Below are 17,196 nucleotides of genomic sequence, written 5' to 3'. Positions count from 1 at the left end.
AGCTCCCCATCTGTAACACCGAGATAATAAAGCAGCAGCCTATTAAAACTATGTATCACTTAGGGAGGGTTCACTTTTTACTTCTGTTTAAGGCAAATGCATTATTTCATTAACAGATTCACAGAAACCAAAATTTGGCTTTAATCATTATTCGTATCATGTGGGCTGACCGGAGACAAGGCTCTTCTTGCATACTGCTGGGGGAATATAAATTGGGGCATTTATGCACTCAACAATTATTTACTGAGTACTTAACCATGTAAGAGGTCTGGCACTAGCAGCTGGGATTTGACCACACACATCAAAATGTCCTCACCCAGTAATCCTGCCTGTAGATTATCCTAAGGAGATATTCAGAGATCAGTACAAATACATAGCACTCAAAGGTATATATCTAACACAGAAGACTGGACAGATCGTGATACAATCATAAGTATTTTACAAAGGTTGAAAATTAGATTATCAAAGGATATTTAATGATGTTGGGGAAAGCCCTAGATACAACAGTAAGTAGGAAAAAAACCCAATATATGCATTTTATGATTTCAAGATTTTAAAATGTTCATAGGAAAAACATCAGAAGGAAGCCCACCAAAATATTAGCTGAGGGTCTTTAGTAAACAGAATCATGATGCTATTTTGTTTTTCTGCACTTTTCAAAATGTCTCTAAAAATATTTTACTTGTATGTTTAGGAAAAAACATAACAATATACAACTGAGTTGCAAAGGTCATCAAATGACAGCCTGTCCTCTTCCTTACTAAGGAAATGAAACTGAAAGTCAGAAATCAGGTATTTGATGGAATGAAGCCAGGGACTAACAACTCTAAATCTAGGCTTTCCTGTTCTCGAGGAATTCTTGCCTGAAGCCTCTGAGAATAAAATACTATAGCAGCCTTATAATCTCAACTACCCAAATCAGTGCCCTAAAGAGCCTAGACTTAACTGGATCCCTGGATCCTCTGGAGACTAGGCTATGATAGTCTGAAAAGCCATTTGGCTTTTGAAGTGGCTCACGGTGAATGTGGCGAAACTCCCTAGTCCAGAGCTGATGTGAATCAAATCTACTTTGCTTCCAGTCTCATACTGGGTAAAGCAAATGAGATATGCAGTACTTCTGTTGCTATATACATAACTACTCAGGACTGCAAGGGAAAATAAAGAAAGATTTATATTCTTGTATGCTGCCAAATGTTTAGATAGTCCACAGGTTGTTAAACAGCTTGACATTTGGCCAGACTGACTGAAAATAATGATTTTTAGTGAAGACGCTTCTGGACCTGGCAACTGTTCTACAAATCCTCATAGAACCTAGTGAAAAACTCAGTGGTTCCTAAGCAGCATCGCCTCCCCATTCAGAATTATTTTCTTTCTTTAAATATTCATGATCTGGATTAAAAAAAAAAAAAAATTCAAGTCACTTGTGATCATTCTTACTTCCCTTACATACTGGAATTTTTCATCACATCGCAGAGGAATTTTGCTCATGGTTTATAAGGTCATGTGAACTGTGGCCTCACTAAGAGCCACCCAAGAAATTGACTGTGGCCTAGAAATCGACTGTTTGTGGAGCCTTCTATTAATTCTTTTCTATCTATGTAGTGTCCACATTCGTCTTGGGTTTTCTTATGATTTTTCTGCAAACCAAAATTTCTCTGAAGATGTTGAGAATTCTGGTCTCTGTGTGTAATCCATAGGAAGAAAATCCAAGGACAAAGGGAGTGAAACATCCGGGACCCTGGAGATACTCAAATGCAGCCCCAGAGTAATTTCACGGCACTTGCATACAGTCAGTTAATAAATTATGCCAGCACATGACGCATTCAGAGTGGCACAGCTGCTCAGTGACTGTCAACCTTTGGTAGAGTATGTTTTAATATAAAAACTTAATAGATGTAATTTAGTAGCAATTTTCTTTGGGAGTAAATTGGTCTCTTAATCATGCTCTAAGAATGTAAAAAGAAAAATGTCTAATAATTCAGCACAAAATGAAAACCTGTGGTTACCTAAGAGGTACCAGTGGGCCTTCAGCAGTTCTATTTTTCTAGCTGAATACACAAGATGAATGGTGGCTGTGGGGAGGCTTTCTCCCTGTTGCTACTTAAGATTCACTGCTCAGAAAAAGAAATGAGTGGCGTTTCACCAATATGGAAATGTTTCTAATCAAATACAAAAATCTGTTAAGCAATTTTCCAGTCCATTAGGCTGCAATTGCTTACGATGGGTGTATTTCTGTGGTGATCAAACATCCTATAAACTGCAGTCTTATAACGTCCCTACATGGCAAGCACTGGGACAATGTGCCCTGGTCTTTCAGGTGGTACTTGGGTACTCACTTCTCTTGGTGACCCTGGACAGTCAAGGCCACTCTCAATTACTTGGAAGAGGATTTCCTATATGAGAGTCACTCGTGCTTTCATTAGAAGAGTCACTCTTTCTGGCAACTTGTAGAGAGCTCAAAATGAAAAAGCCAGCCAGCTAGTTTGTGTTATAGTCAGCTTCAACAAAGCGTAAGTGGTCTGAGAATCTTGGCTCAGCGTTAAAAATAACAAGTCATCATTTACAGAGTCTCCCTAAATCCTTGCCTACTTCTCTGTTCCATCTTTTTTTGGTTTATAAAGATCAAAGACCATGACATCTATGGAGAATTTAAAAAAAAAAGAAACATTCCTACTGAGAAGCTACTTTAAGTTACACACTATTAATCAGCTATCCATCAGATCTCATGTACACAGTCCCCACCACGCCTGACTTGCACACAGTTTCATCCTTGAATAACTCTTTCAGTAATTCTGCTCTGAAGACACGCACTGAACATCAACTTAGAAAAAGTGCAGGCGATACGTATTGGTAGAAGCCATCAAGTAACAGCGAGGAAAACATTAAAACTGTAACAGGGAATAAGATCTAGAATATTCTAAATAGAAAAAAAATTATGTACGATGGTAGTTCCAAATACAAATGCAACATAATATACTATTATAGAAACTGATAGTGTTCCAGTATGGGAACATTTTAAGACCCACAGGGTAATGGAAAAAAGAAATGCTCTGGAGCCAGGCATGCCCGTGTGAATCCCAGCTCCACTGCATACTAGCTGACAACCCTGGGCAAGTCATAGAGCCCATAAAATGGAACAGTAAATTCATAAAACTGTTTAAAGGCTTAGAATTACTGTAGAAACCTGGCTTATCATTGAAAGAATGGTAACTTATAGTATCAATGATCACACCACACTCCACTTGCAGACCCATCCTTCAAGATTCCCATTAAGTCCCAGAGAATGAGTTCTGCAGGAACAGATGGTCTCAGCATCAAGTGTTTGGGACTCAAGTTCTCCGTTTTGTTTTCCAGTGTCACATCCAATTATCTGCATGTATCGTGTTTCACCTATACATACACCTTCTTTAGGTGAACCTGAAGCCGTATAAGCTTTCCCTTCTGAAACTCATGATAACGGTATCCTTGCTCTGCACCCTGATTTTGGTATTTTCCACATTACCAACACAAACTGGACTATGGTACAATATTAAACTACTCATTTATACACAACACTGCCCTCTGGTGATGAGAACAATTCTTTCTAGTAGTCTGTTTTAAGGATCCCCTTGATGTGAACAACAAAAAAAATCTAGTTAACCCATCCAGCAGCAGGAAAATTTTTTTCCAGGAAATGTGGGTGGATGCAACCAATTAATTTGATCTTATCTTCCTGATCAAAGCAACCAGCTGTGGTCTGAGCCACCATCTAAAGCCACAGAGCACAGATGGACTACTTGTATGTTCTACCATAGATTGTCTTAATAGTGCTGGCTGTGTACAGGATGACCAATAATAACAAATTAGGCACGTTTCCTCTCTAACACCCCTCAATGCTTAAGAACTTGGCCACCACAGTATTCCTTCAATTTTTTTAATCTTATAATTATTTTAATAAAAGCATGTATTATTTATATAATGGGTGGGGACCCCCAAAATATTTTCAAGGGAGAGAGAAAATCACCTGGATTGCTAAAATAGAAACTCTGCACTCAAGATCTATTCCAGGTTTAGAAAACCAATGGAGACTGGCTGACATCCTGAAAGATTCATCTGTTCTTTAATTTTTGGCCAGATAGCTCCAAACTCAGGAAACCTGTAGCCTTGCTCACAGATGAGAATGCCAACAGCAGTAGCTGCTGTTCAGAGGCTGGGCCTTGTGCTTACCTATTTTTATCTGTCATCTCCAGCACTCCTGTATGGAGTCGTTATCACTGCTTTATAGATGAAACCAAGAGAGCTTGCAGAACCGAGTCCAAAGATGCACACAAGCCCTCCCCCAGTGACAGGAAAACAATCTGAAGGGCAGGTGACACTGAAGAGTCAATAAATCACCATGTTGGTGTAAACAGTAACAAATTATAATAAACTCTGATTCAGAAACTGCTGAAGAACAAGATCTAACAATATTTACTGTTAAAAGATAGGTGTTCAAAGATGACCTATCTTCCATCATTGCCTTTAATAATTAAATGCTTGCTATTTATAAACTCAGTGACTTTAGTAAATTCTTATTCTACACGGATATAGGTAGGTTTGTGTTATCTGAATGCAAATCTAATTAGGTTTGAAATCCTAAAAGTAGAACATTAAGCTAAATGATAACTTTCCTAACACTTTTTTCAGTTTTTTCTTTTTTCTTTTTTAATGGCACCTTATGGGAGCCTGGTTAACAGTGTGCAACCTTAGAATCACCTCTGATCTCCTCTGTTCACTTGTGTGTGTGTGTCTGTGTGCGCACGGGCGTGCTGTGCCACATGGCTTGTGGGATCCTACTTTCCTGACTAGGGATTGGATCCATACCCCTGGCAGTGAAAGCCTAGAGTCCTAACCACTGGACCACCAGGGAATTGCCTATTTTTTTCAGTGCTGAAAACCTAGATAGATGATGAATATACTTAAGCCGGAGTGAAGCCTAAGTGGACACTGGAACATCTCTCTACCTGCTCCCTTCTCCCAGTACAGGTTTATGAGCCTGCACTTGATGAACAGCAATCCCTGTTTTCCCCAGAGGCTTTCAATAACAACACTGATGCCTGAACTTGTACCTCTAAAGACGTATTTCAGGATTTGGGAGCTTCTGGGACCATAACTTTAACCCAGCCTTCCATAACGGTCTTTTTACTTTCTAGTACAGAACATGATACTGCAATTATGGCAATGAACCGCTTCAGCTTTTTCACTTCTGCAGAAGCTAAAACAACTTCCCCAACATATAAAGGGGCTGGAAAGTTAATTTCCTGGGAAAGAAACACACAGCCTGGCCCTGGCATTTTAGTACCGAGGAGAGCTGAAATAAGTCCATTGATCAAAACTCCATGGACAATTGTCTTTCCAAATCTGGTGTGTTTTGCAAAATCTTCGTCTAAGTGCAAAGGATTGACATCCCCTGTTAATTCTGAGAAGGTGGCCACGTCCCTCTGTGTGAAGGCCCTCCTGAGTTCAGCCCGGTCTCCAACTCTGAGGTGCATGTGCCCTAAGGGCTGCCTGTTCAGCACTGTTTGGCTCAGGCAGATTCTCCTGTGAAGCCTACCCCACCAAAGGCGATGGCTGGACATTACTGGGAACATCTTCAGCACTCTCAAATCTCATCGACAGGAGCTTTTGGGCTGCTTCGGTCTCCAAACATTATGCTGGCACCAAAAAGTACTTTTGAGAGTGAGGAATATTTTCTCAAATTGAAGACTACTCAATTCAATACTAGTTCCCTACTATTGCCAGATAATGCAAGGAGAAATGGAGAAACCTGTAAGAGAGGAAAAGAAATTTTAAGGCAGTATCAGGAGAAAATTGCCTGGAAATCCAGGACAGTGTAGAAATATGCCCTGTTTTATAGGATAAGCCAAATCGATTCAGTAGCATATTAAAGAGCATCTTGAGAGCTAGCCTGAGATAAATAAATGGGCATGACAAGCTCAGAGAGAACATTTCAATACATTAGGCACGAGGCATTAAGCAATAAAAGACTTTTCCACAGGTGTTCCAAGTTTTATCCCCAAACCTCTCCCATACACCTAAAGCCTAAGCATTCTGTCTCACGTTTTCATAACTACTGACACCCTGGGTTTCCCCCTCCCAGCTGGATGGCATTAGCCACACTAGATTTATGCAAGCAGAAATGGGACATGTATTAATAAGCAATTTGGTCTACTACTCAGCTTCAACTGGAGTATGTGAAGGTGTTTTTACCTGAATCACTCTGAAAGCACAGTTCTTGCCTTTATAGGATCCTAACAGGGTCAGAGAGCTCCACAATTTGACAAGACCACTATGGAAAGATGAAGAAAGCGTCAGTAAAGATTTGTTCCTGCAGCATCTCACTCATACTTTTTTCGGTGATGGTCCAGAAAGTAGTTTCTACCAGAAACCTGATTTAAATAAGAAAACTTTACAAATAAAAGCATACCATGTCAAGGCAGAGTACAGAATGAACCTCAATCAGGCATGTTTGTAAAATTCCCACTTCTGATTCTGCAACCATGACTATCAACTGGGAAACACTACAACAGTAAGTAAATCCCAAGTCTGGCTCTTTGGACTGTAAGTTCCTGGTGGGTAAGTGTTCACATTCTCCCCCATTTAAACTTTCAAAAGCTGCTTGGAGTTCACAGGAACAAAACTCTCCTCATTTTCAGAAGGGAGCACTTCTGTTTTTTACCATCCGTCTCTGCTGTTACACTAGAAGGGCTCCACCGTCAGTCATACCTGCTGCATATCCTCAGGATAGCTGACAGGGTCTTCTCTTCATAGGTCAGAACGTCCAGAGGTAAGGCAGCATCGACCTAAGTAGAGAATGATGCCGTTAGCAGATGAGTATCATCCTTCCTCTTGAACTCTAGTTGCTTTTCTCCTCCAAAAAAATCTGTATTTTATTTAATGGTGCTGGAGCACGAGGCCCGCTTTTTTACAGCTCCCTCTGCCTGGATCATTCTTCCTATACCTTTCCATGTTGCTAAGACCTCTCTACTTTTCTCAAGTCTTTGTTTACATTGTCCCTTCCCTGATGCCCAAGATTAAGTTCAGTAGCTTGCTATGCTCTTTCACATACAGGACCCACCACTCCTTTCATAATACTCACCATTCTTGCCATTAATTGTTCACCATGGTTTCCTACTAACATAACCAACACCGACAGCCCGTGAGGCACAAGCTGTGTCTGTTTGTTTACAGCTACATCCCCAGGAATCAGGTTTCATACTTGACATATAGAAGGTGCATGGATTTTTTTTTTCCCTCACACTTTTTACTTTGAAAAACTAAAGTCATATTACATTGCAAAGAAATGTACAGGAAGGTTCCATGCACCCTTCACTCAGCCTCCCACACTGTCAGAATCTTGCATAACTACAGTATAACATCAACACCAGAAAACCAAAATTAATAAATCAGAGCTTATTCTGACTTTGCCAGTGATACATGCACTCATTTGTTTACATGTGCATATGTGTAGTTCTGTGCAACACTGTCATATAGATTGTTTAAGGGAACCATTACCATAATCAAGATAAAGAGCTATACCATCACAAGGTTCTCTTTCAACTTGTCCTCAGCCCTCACATGCAAACACTCCTGTCTCCAGACTATATAGTTATGTATGATAATTACAGTATTTGGGGAGCATTATATAAATGGAATCACTCAACATAGCAAGCCACTTTTGGGGACTGGCTTTTGTATTCTGGCTGCACCAAGCCACGTGGCATGTGGGATGATTCCCCAGAGAGCAAATCCTAGCCTCTGCAGTCAAAGTCTCAATCCTAACCACTAGGCCTCCAGGAAATGCCCACTTCTGCCAATTTTCTCATCAGACTGTGTTTCTTTTGAGTTTTAAGAGATCTTTATATATTCCAGATATCAGTCCTTATGTGGTTTGCAAATATATTCCCCTCAGTCTGTAATTTGTTTTTCAGCCTCTGAACCAAGGCTGTTGCAAAAAGGTTTTCATTTTGATGAGTGCTTGACAGATCTTAATTTAATAAAACATATGTACCAGGAAATAATTTCCTGAGAATCATCTGTCTTTGTTTTCTCTTCAAAACTCTACTTGTTTTCAAGTGAATGCTAAAACAGCGCTACTCACAAGCGCTGGTCTGTGATAAGGAGCCACACCAGAGTGGAAATTGACAATATCAGTGGACATACTGTTTAGCTCAGGTCACATTTTCTCACTGAAGACTCTCAGTAAAGGAAATGGTGTGCTGCCTGACATTCTGGTACAAGCCACTAATCCTCACAGTGGGCAAGAAAAAGAAAAAGAAAACAGTTTGCAGGTTGCCAGTCTGCACCACAGTTTGAGTAGCACTACACTAAATCGTCTGCTTCACAAGTTTCTTGTCAACTAAAAGCCATATTAGAAAAAGCCTACTCAAAACTCATCACTTCTAAAACTCTGCTTCTGCAGTTTCAAATGTGGTTTTAAACTAATTTTTGGAAAAATGTCCTTCCTTCCAGTATGTCTTACAAAATCTTCAGGCTAAATCGCTAGTCAGGTCCGATTCTGTGCGACCCTATAGACTGCAGCCTGCCAGGCTCCTCTGTCCATGGGATTCTCCAGGCAAGAAGACTGGAGTGGGTTGCCACGCCCTACTCCAGGGAACCTTCCCAACCTAGGGATCAAACCCGAGTCTCTTATGTCTCCTGCATTGGCAGGCGGGTTCTTTACCACTAGTGTCACCTGGGAAGTCCCTACAAAATCTCAGTGGTGTTCAAACTACCAAGTGACTTCATACCTCACCAAACAGGTCCTTTAGGGCTGAAATAAGCAGCTGTTTGAACTGCGCAGCAGTCAGTCCAACACCACCATCTTGAAATTCTCTGTAAGAAAAAAATTTTAAATGCACTGTGTTAAATTTCATACTACTCAGATTCATAAAAAAGTAATCAAAATAAAACTAAGTAAATCAACTAAACTTCAATTAAAAAAATAAGAAACTTAAGGGACGGAACTTACAGGCGGACTTTCATGTAGTGGTACTCAGAGGGATTTTTGTAAACAATTCTTTCATATGTGGTAGCTGGGGCTGGCATCTTTTTCCAGTGCTGATCACATCTACCTTGAGTCAAGAAGGCTAAAAATTACAAAGATATAAGCCATTTTTCACTTTTTTTTTTAAAGATAATTTGAGCTATCTGATTTTTTAAAAGAACTCCTAGTACAACACCTCATCTAATTCTGGTCAAGCTGATGTTACCTGTATAGACACAAAGGAAATTCTATATTTTACATATGCCAGACACTGTATTCTTATTTAAATCTCTTATTTAAATCCCAGCAAACATTTTCCCTTACTGAGTACCCAGCTCTGTGCTAAATACTTCACATACTTTAGGTCACATCTTCAAAATGATCCCAGCAGGTAAATGCTATTAGTAACCCCATTTTTGAGACGAGAACATTGAGCGCTGGCAAAGATGGCTACTACCTGCCCAAAGGCACAAAGAGATTCTAACTGCTGCTGAGTCCCCTCAAGACCACCCAGGCATGATGCGTCTTAATGCAAATAATAAAAATAAAAGCATCCAGGAGTACAATCTGGGACCTCTTCTTCTTTACTCTCAGTCAACATAGAACACGAAGAGGAGAATGAGGGGTGGCACCTCTGCTGGACTCCCCCAACGCTGAACCTGCCTGTTCTCTGTCTGGAGGCCAGGCCTGCACAGGGTTATTTGGCAGCCTCCTGAAAGACTGAGCTTCAACAGCAAAGGTCTGCAGAGGAATGTCTGGAATGGATACTCAAGCCATTTCTAACAGATATGGGACTTTCAAGAACTCAGAACACACTGGTCCCCCTGTACAGAATCCTGTCCTTGGCTCCACTCCCACCTCACTCTCACTCTGGACCTCTCCTACTCAGCCTTCACATTTTAACTTAAAGTTCACCTCTTCCAGGAATATCATCTCTTCAAGGAGGTCTCCTCTGACACCCTGTTTTAAGTTCTCTTGTTATGGAGTCTTTTAATATTGTCTATTTATTTAATATCTGCTCCCCCCACTAAAGGGACCAGGAAACTGAGGCCCAACCATGGAAAGGGACTTTTTCAAAGTCACGTAACTATAAACCAGCATTTACAAACACATCTCTGGGCCCAGTTCCAATCACTCCCAGATGATGACTGCAAGAGAAAAGGAGAAGTCAGGGTCAAGCAGCTACATCCAACCATCCATTCAACAATCATGAATATTAACTGAGTCTGGCACAGAATATTCAACCAACACTTACTAAAATACCCGACTGACCAATTGGTAGCAGTGTGAGCCCTGTATATTCAAGAGTATCTCTGATTTCAGACTGTACCTACTGCTTCTTTCCCACCACCAGAGTCTTCCCTAACTAAAAGGGCAAGGAGAACAGGACTCTCAGTCATTCCACTTATTGCCCAGCACACAACAGCTATTTTTGAAGTGTTACTGAGTACTTTAGAAGAGTTGGCTGCCTGAGGCAGATGAGTGAGATTGGGGCTTAGGATGCCAATAACAACAAAGGCTCACACAGTATTCTGGAAATGGATAATGGTGATAGCTGTACAACAATATAAATGTACTTAATGCCAACAAACTGTACATTTTAAAATGTAAAATTTTATGTTACGTTTATTTTACAAAAAAAAAAAAACCACAAAACACTTAAGGAGCAGGTGTTTATTGAGCAGTCACTTCTGACTGGCCTCTGATAGGCCTGAGCCACAGCGTCATTGACAGCACTGCCCTCTGCAGGTTGTCCTGAGAGTAAAGGAGAAGACGGCTGGGAAGCTCTCCCTTGCAGCCTGGCTCAGTTACCAGGCTCATCGGGAAAATGTGAGCACTTCCACGGTGGCTGTCATCACCATCTCTCAAGTCAGCCTTTTTGGTAGCTGCAGGGATACTCATAACCTGACTTATTAGTAACAAGTGTCCCTGCTTCCCTCCCCAGTCTCGTCTCTACAGCAGCCTGGGTGACCCTGTTAAAAACTAAACAGGCCACATCATTCCTCTGCTCGAAGCCTTGCAAAGGTTCCCCTTTCAGAGTAAAGCCAAAGTCTTTACAGCCCTGTAACGTCCAACCTGATCGATACCCGGTACTTCCAACGCCTTGACCTCGTGTCTTACCACTCTCCCCTGCTCAGCTCCTTCCACCACGCCGGCCTCCCCAGCTCCAGCTTTTTCCCTCCGGTCTCTGGACGTATCTCCTAGCTTTTCCACATGCTAGAAATAATCTTCCTCCAGATAGCCACGTGGCTCACTCCCTTGCCTCTTTCATGACTTTGTTCAATTTCAGCCCCCGATCTGTTCCAGTGGCATTTTTCTCTTATGTCACCGCCCCGTGCCCCTGCTCTACTTTTTCCTCAAGGCATTCACCACCCTCCAATATTAACTGTCAAGTTCATTTGTTCTTTATTTCAATTTCCCTCCCCAGCCCTACTAGAATATACGCTCCAAAAGAAACGGGGTTTTCTGTCGTGTTCTGTTGTTTCCCAAAAACCTAAAGCAATACATCGCATAAGGCAAGCATTCAATATATGATTTTGAGACGAAATCAATGATTAAACAACAACAACAAAAAAAGCTCTCGATTCCCTACTGTTGGCAGGTGAAGACGTTTTCAACTTTTTCTAACTTCCGCCACTGATTTCGCGCCCGCCTGAGGCCAGGCGCATGCGCTCTGCACACGTGGTCTCGCTCAGTCCTCTCAGCCGTCCGGTGCGGCTGAGACCGTGTTGCAGAGAAGCCCGGGATGGTCCGCGACCCAGCCTCGCCTTAGCCCGTGGCGTCCACGGCCGGAGCGGGAGATACCCGAGGCCGCTCCTCGCTGCCTGCCGTCCCTCCGCCTTACGCACGCTCCCGTGGCGCGCACGTCCATACGTCACCAGGGCGGCCAACTGAGCCCACTCCCGGAAAACAGTCGCCCCGCTGTGGGCTTCCGCCTACCGGCTCTCCGTCGGACTAGTCTGACGCCTCCCGGACTCTTACTCACTGTAAGAATCCACCAAGACGTGGAGCTACCGCAGCTTGCGGCCTGGGGAAACTCCGGGGTGTTTACGTTTGGCTCCTCTGCCCCGCCCCCGGAAGCGTGACACGGAGAGCGGATGTGACGCCACCGCGCGGAGTTCTCCTAAGGACCCAGGAGTAACTCTGAATCTGAGACTCGCCATGCTTAGTGCCCTCTAGTGCCCACTCTTGGAGAAGGAAATGGCAACCCACTCCAGTGTTCTTGCCTGGAGAATCCCATGGACGGAGGAGCCTGGTAGGCTGCAGTCCATGGGGTCGCACAGAGTCGGACACGACTGAAGTGACTTAGCAGCAGCAGCAGCAGTGCCCACTCTGCAGAAAGCCGTGTGTGCAGATGTCTGCGCGGGGTAAGGGACTCTGCCCAGGAGCATTCACTCACTCATGCCTTCATTCATTCAAAAAAATTTGTATCTGGCATTTCTTCTGGTGAGCATCTCCTATGTAAAGCACTCACCAAGGGCAAGACCCTTTCTCGGTGTCTCTTGTGGCTCCCAGCGCATAGTAGGTATTCTGTCTGGGTTAACATAAAAAGCCCAGATGGTTCTGTTTCCAAATGTAAACCAAGTATCATCTATTCGTTAACTGAATAAGTACTTGCTGAGCCCCTATTACGTGATAAGTACTGGGAACAAGATGATATGGCCCCTGTACTCATGAAACATACCATGTGTATTCAATAATTATAGCTAATATTAATCAAGTGCTTACTTTGTGGCCAGGCACTATGCAAAAAACTACATTATCTCATTGAACTCTCACACAATCCTAAGGACACTATTATTATGATCCATTTTACAGAGATGGAAACTGAGGCACAACAGGCTAAGATCAAGAGCACACAGTTATAAGTACATCTGACTCTAGACAGTTCTCTCCACACTACACCATATTACCACCACTTACGTGATATGTCAGGGGTATTTATAGGACAGGGCCTGGGACTGCCAAAACTTGAATGTAAAGCCCGTGAGGTTGGGGCCTTGTCAGTGTTGGCTCCACCACTGCCATCCGGTGCCCAGCTCTCAACTCCTACCAAGGACCCCTAAAATGAGTTCCCTTGACAAGTTTATGATGAGTCTCTCGATCCAAAACTTTATTCCCTTTCTTGTCCTGCCCGTGTTCCCCTCAGGATTGAAAAGCAGCAAAAAAAAAAAAAAAAAGGGAAGAGGGAAACCAAGCAGGAGCCTGTGAGCCCTTCTTGGGTACAGAAGTCCTTCCATGTGTAAGTAGACGAGAATTCATCTCGCTCACTTGAGAATTCCAGGGGCTGGCCTTAAGGAGATGGAAACAGCCCAACCTTGGAGTAGAGTTACTGACTGATTACACATAAAACCTTCAAGATGATGCTGACCACACTGCTGCACAATCAGTCTGGAGATAATTACTGGAACTGACTGTGCTGTTCTGCATGTAGCCCCTTGCTTGTGCACTCCTGAAACTCCCCTTTAAAACCTTTTTCCTCTAACCCACAACTAGGAGATGGTCTCAGACATAGTCCATCATAGCTAATATTAATCAAGGGCTTACTTTGTGCCAGGCGCCATGCAATAGTGCCTGAATAAAGCAATTTTTTTTCACCAACACTCATCTCTGAGTATTGACTTTTCGAGCAGCAAGCAACCAAACTTTGGTTCCTACTGGCCTCGGCATCTAGTGTACACATGGATACATATATACATAAGTGTGATGTCTAGAAGGGTTCCAAGTGGACTGATGGAAGAAGGGTGGGGCCGTGTAGAAGGTGGAGGAGATGCTCACAATGTTTTAGCATCCAGTTTGTTTATTTTAAACTGAGGAGGCATCGTTTTTATAACACTGTTAAAACCTGTTAAATAAAACTCAGGACTTGCCCCTTACAGTCACCAGAGGGAGCCTTGGACCATAGCCATCTGCATGCCCCTCTTTCCAACTTGGAAGAACAGATTTTCCTCAAGATGTCACCTCCCATCCCGACTCCCCAAAGCAGGAGAGAGGGGACCACCCTGGAATCCAAGAAAAATCTGGAAACCAAATCTTTCTTCATTTGGCATAATGCTTAATCTGAACTGAGATGAAGCTTTTTATAGCTTTTGTCCCGTTTGCTGCGGATATGCACAGAGCATACAGCAGAACTATGAATGCGTTAGACCACAGAAGGCAGCCCCGGACCTCACTGGGCGTGCTGCACAATGTGTGGTGCACATGCAGTCATACCTCTACAATCTGAAAATTTCTGTATTCAGTACCACATCTGGTTCTGTGAGGTGTGGTGGGGGACTGTAGTCTGACACTCAGAGTTGCCCTCTAGCGAGTTAATTAATCCCAGTCAGCTCTGACTTGGGTCACTGGGATTGTCATCTTTGTGCCCCCCCCCCCTTTTTTTTTCTTTTTTGCCCGCATCACTTGGCATGTGGGGTCTTAGTCCCCCAACCAGGGATCAAACTCTCACCCCCTGCAGTGGAGTCTTAACCACTGGACTGCCAGAGACGTCCCTCCTGCCACTTTCTGCCACTAAGAATCTCTTCTCCTCTCGTCCTTACTGGAGCTCGGGAGACGTCTAGGTGTGCCCTGAGGTTCCTGGTCGTTGTCTTGAGGGCTTAGAGACCAAAGATCCAGAAACGAGGAAAAGGAAGATTCCTCCAGGAGTCAACAGACAGGGCTGTCCTGTTGCTCAAAGGACATCCTTCCCTCCCCCCACCCCCTGGCATAAGGTCCCACAAGACCCTCAGCCTATCACAGGCACTGGCAACCCCAGGCCCACAGCCTGATGATGATTTCTAGCCCAGACAGCAGCAACGCTGGGTCCCGGGGAAGCTGGCGACACCAGGACCGCAGCCCCAGCAGGGCTGCCCTCTGGCCCAGACCAGGGCAGGTAATTTGAGGACTTTCCCACTGCCCCATCTGTGACCACCCCCTCTGCTCTTTTTTAACCTCCTTTCAGGGAATGGAGAGGCTATATGAACATCATCCAATTTGGGAGGGATGAGAGTGGGGGAGGGAGAAGTGGCTGATGGGAAAGTCCTAGTCTGTATGGTTCAAGGAGTGACCTTGGAAGATTGGAAAGATGAAGAATCAGAAGAGTCAGATTTCCAACTGTTAAGAGAGTGTTTGTTTGGGTGATGGAGCGGACAGATATGAGATAAACAATGAAAAAGATATGGAACAAGGGGTGGGGAAGAGAGAGAGGCAGAAAAACTTGGGAAACAGACAGAGTCCAAAAGACCCTTTAAAAATGGTCCCAAACCTGGCCAAAGAGTATTTTAGCAAATGTTTCTGAAACAGACCCAATAAACGACTGCTTTTAATAAAAGACTTGGTTTACTACTGTCGTCAACCCTAGTTGGTGTGCCTGAGGCACAGTGAAGCCACACCCACTGAAAGGTCAGAGTATGGAACAGAGAAGGGTTTACGGAAAGGCCAAGCAAGGAGGAGGGTGCTCATGCTCAGAAAACCCAAACTCTCCCATGGCTCCCAGGGAAGTTTTTAAAGGCAACACTTGGGGTGGAGGCTACAGGGTGGGTGATTTTCTGATTGTGTGGTGGTGAGGGGACAGGTGATGTTTCAGGAACCCGAGTAACCAGCCTTCCAGTTCCAACCAGTGTGGGGTCTAGTCCCTCGGCTCCTCAGATGATCACCAGTCAAGAGCAGCGGCCTGACCTCTGCGGCAACCAGAAACGTCCCTCCCCCACCCCAGAAATCTGCTTTGGACAAACAATCCTGATTATCTCCAGAGTGTGGAGGAGGGATGAGGGTGCCAGCAAGGTAAATGAGCCTTGCAGAGACCGAAGAACACAAGTTCCAGTCATTAAGAGGCTAGAATGAGGAGGGCAGGCACCTTGACGTGCCCTTTAGCAACATGATCCTGGAATCCAGGTGAGCTGGTTTCCAGCCTCACAGGCAGCTCAGCAATGGCAGATCCCGAACTTATCTGAATAAACAGGCAGGTCACCTTCCTCGGCAGGGGCCCAAGGTGTGGCCTCAGCAATCTGCGGCTGAAGCAGCCACACAATGGCCTGGTCCAGGTGAGCCAACAGGGCTCCAGGCTCCCATGGAAATCAAGCAATAGCGCTCCTGTCTGAACCGGTGAAAGCACTGCTTTTGCAAGTCACCTTCAGTCACAAACCAAGAGGCTTCCCTTTACTTGTTATCTGTGTGACCTTGGGCAAGGCACTTTACCCTTCCAAGCCTTGGTCTCCTTGGCTGTAAAATGGGCACAGTGTCCCCTTGTCTCTTATAGGGCTACGTGAGAGTCTGACAAGGTGATGCATGGAAAACACAGAGTAGCAGCTGGCACGCTCACCTGATTCAGTCGTGTAATTTACAAGATTCAGCCTAGCCTGACACACATTACAATCTCCCAGTAATTTCCAGGGACTTGCTTTGGACAAAGCAACAAGTAAGCTTCCCTGGGAAGGAGGAGGATCTCAGGGGCTCAAATAGAAGATAAGACTGACACTGGCAGGCAGCCCATCCAGTGTCTTGCACCAGTCACTCCTGGTGTCACTTCTGCCCAAACAAGGAGCCCAGACTAATGGCGGATTGAGTTCTAAACATTGCTGGTCCCTCAGCCTCTTCAACGTCTGCCCGGAGGGTCCATCCTCAGCAGTACTAACAACCCATATCCAGGCAGTGAGGCAAGAGCCCACGTGTGATGCCTGGGGCTTTCCACTGTTATTTCAGAAGCTTCCAGAAGTCTTTCAGGCAGGGCTGTGATAAGTGACCCCTTCCTTCTTTCTAAGACTGTCATTAAAGACGCTCCACCGGACCCATCAATAAAGACACTCCACAGGAACCTGCAGGCTCTTCCTAATCACAAAGGCAGGAAATGGGGCTCAAGAGGGAGACATGCTTTCCTGATTTTGCATTTTCCTAGCACCATAGGACCACAATTACAGGGTTAAGAGAAAAGCTTGAAAATCCACTTTGCAGGTCTATCAAAAGCAGCTCTCATGGGATTTCCCTAGTGGTCAAGTGGTTAAGAATCTGCCTGCCACTGCAGGGGACATGGGTTCAATCCCTGGTCCAGGAAGATTCCTCATGCTGTGGGGCACCGAAACTGATGTGCCACAACCACCGAGCCTGTGCTTTAGAGCCTGTGCTCTGCAACAAGAGAAGCTCACCGCAAGAAGCCCACGCACCGCAACTAGAGAGTAGCCCCCACTGACCGCAACTAGAGAAAACCCGCTCACAGC

The 17,196-nt window shown here is 44.2% G+C and overlaps 2 protein-coding genes across 10 annotated transcripts; both read right to left on the bottom strand.

The window, feature by feature from the left end:
* Nucleotides 1-53: 53 nt before the first annotated feature.
* On the bottom strand, nt 54-12,076 carry RPP14 (ribonuclease P/MRP subunit p14). Of its 9 annotated transcripts, none has more exons than XM_027522855.1 (7): nt 11,945-11,983; nt 9,201-9,230; nt 8,990-9,107; nt 8,769-8,853; nt 6,745-6,821; nt 6,229-6,307; nt 65-5,785 (listed from the first exon to the last, which is right to left on the bottom strand). In XM_027522855.1, the coding sequence occupies exons 3-7, from the start codon at nt 9,064-9,066 to the stop codon at nt 5,729-5,731; spliced, it is 375 nt and encodes a 124-aa protein (XP_027378656.1). In that variant the 5' UTR covers nt 9,067-9,107; nt 9,201-9,230; nt 11,945-11,983; the 3' UTR covers nt 65-5,728. The 9 variants fall into 9 exon arrangements, with proteins under 9 accessions (XP_027378653.1, XP_027378656.1, XP_027378660.1 ...); XM_027522859.1 differs by lacking the exon at nt 11,945-11,983 and adding an exon at nt 11,598-11,932 and having other exon boundaries at nt 8,990-9,092; XM_027522853.1 differs by lacking the exon at nt 11,945-11,983 and adding an exon at nt 11,598-11,931.
* HTD2 (hydroxyacyl-thioester dehydratase type 2) lies at nt 65-5,630 on the bottom strand. The gene has a single exon (XM_027522851.1). The coding sequence runs from the start codon at nt 5,607-5,609 to the stop codon at nt 5,103-5,105; it is 507 nt and encodes a 168-aa protein (XP_027378652.1). The 5' UTR covers nt 5,610-5,630; the 3' UTR covers nt 65-5,102.
* Nucleotides 12,077-17,196: the final 5,120 nt, after the last annotated feature.

Source organism: Bos indicus x Bos taurus, chromosome 22 (genome assembly GCF_003369695.1).
Source record: "Bos indicus x Bos taurus breed Angus x Brahman F1 hybrid chromosome 22, Bos_hybrid_MaternalHap_v2.0, whole genome shotgun sequence".
Classification (NCBI taxonomy): Eukaryota; Metazoa; Chordata; class Mammalia; order Artiodactyla; family Bovidae; genus Bos; species Bos indicus x Bos taurus.
The sequence above is the reverse complement of the archived record's forward strand: the minus strand, read 5'-3'. Positions and strand labels throughout refer to the sequence as shown.

Excerpts from the sequence above, each read along its gene's own strand:
- HTD2 (XM_027522851.1), bottom strand. The coding sequence starts at position 5,609 with ATGTTCCCAGTAATGTCCAGCCATCGCCTTTGGTGGGGTAGGCTTCAC.
- RPP14 (XM_027522856.1), bottom strand. The coding sequence starts at position 9,066 with ATGCCAGCCCCAGCTACCACATATGAAAGAATTGTTTACAAAAATCCC. Across the intron at positions 8,854-8,989 it reads CACTACATGAAAGTCCGCCT|AGAATTTCAAGATGGTGGTG; the intron begins GTAAGTTCCGTC and ends TTTTTCTTACAG. Across the intron at positions 5,786-6,228 it reads GTGCTTTCAGAGTGATTCAG|GTTTCTCCATTTCTCCTTGC; the intron begins GTAAAAACACCT and ends CCTCTCTTACAG.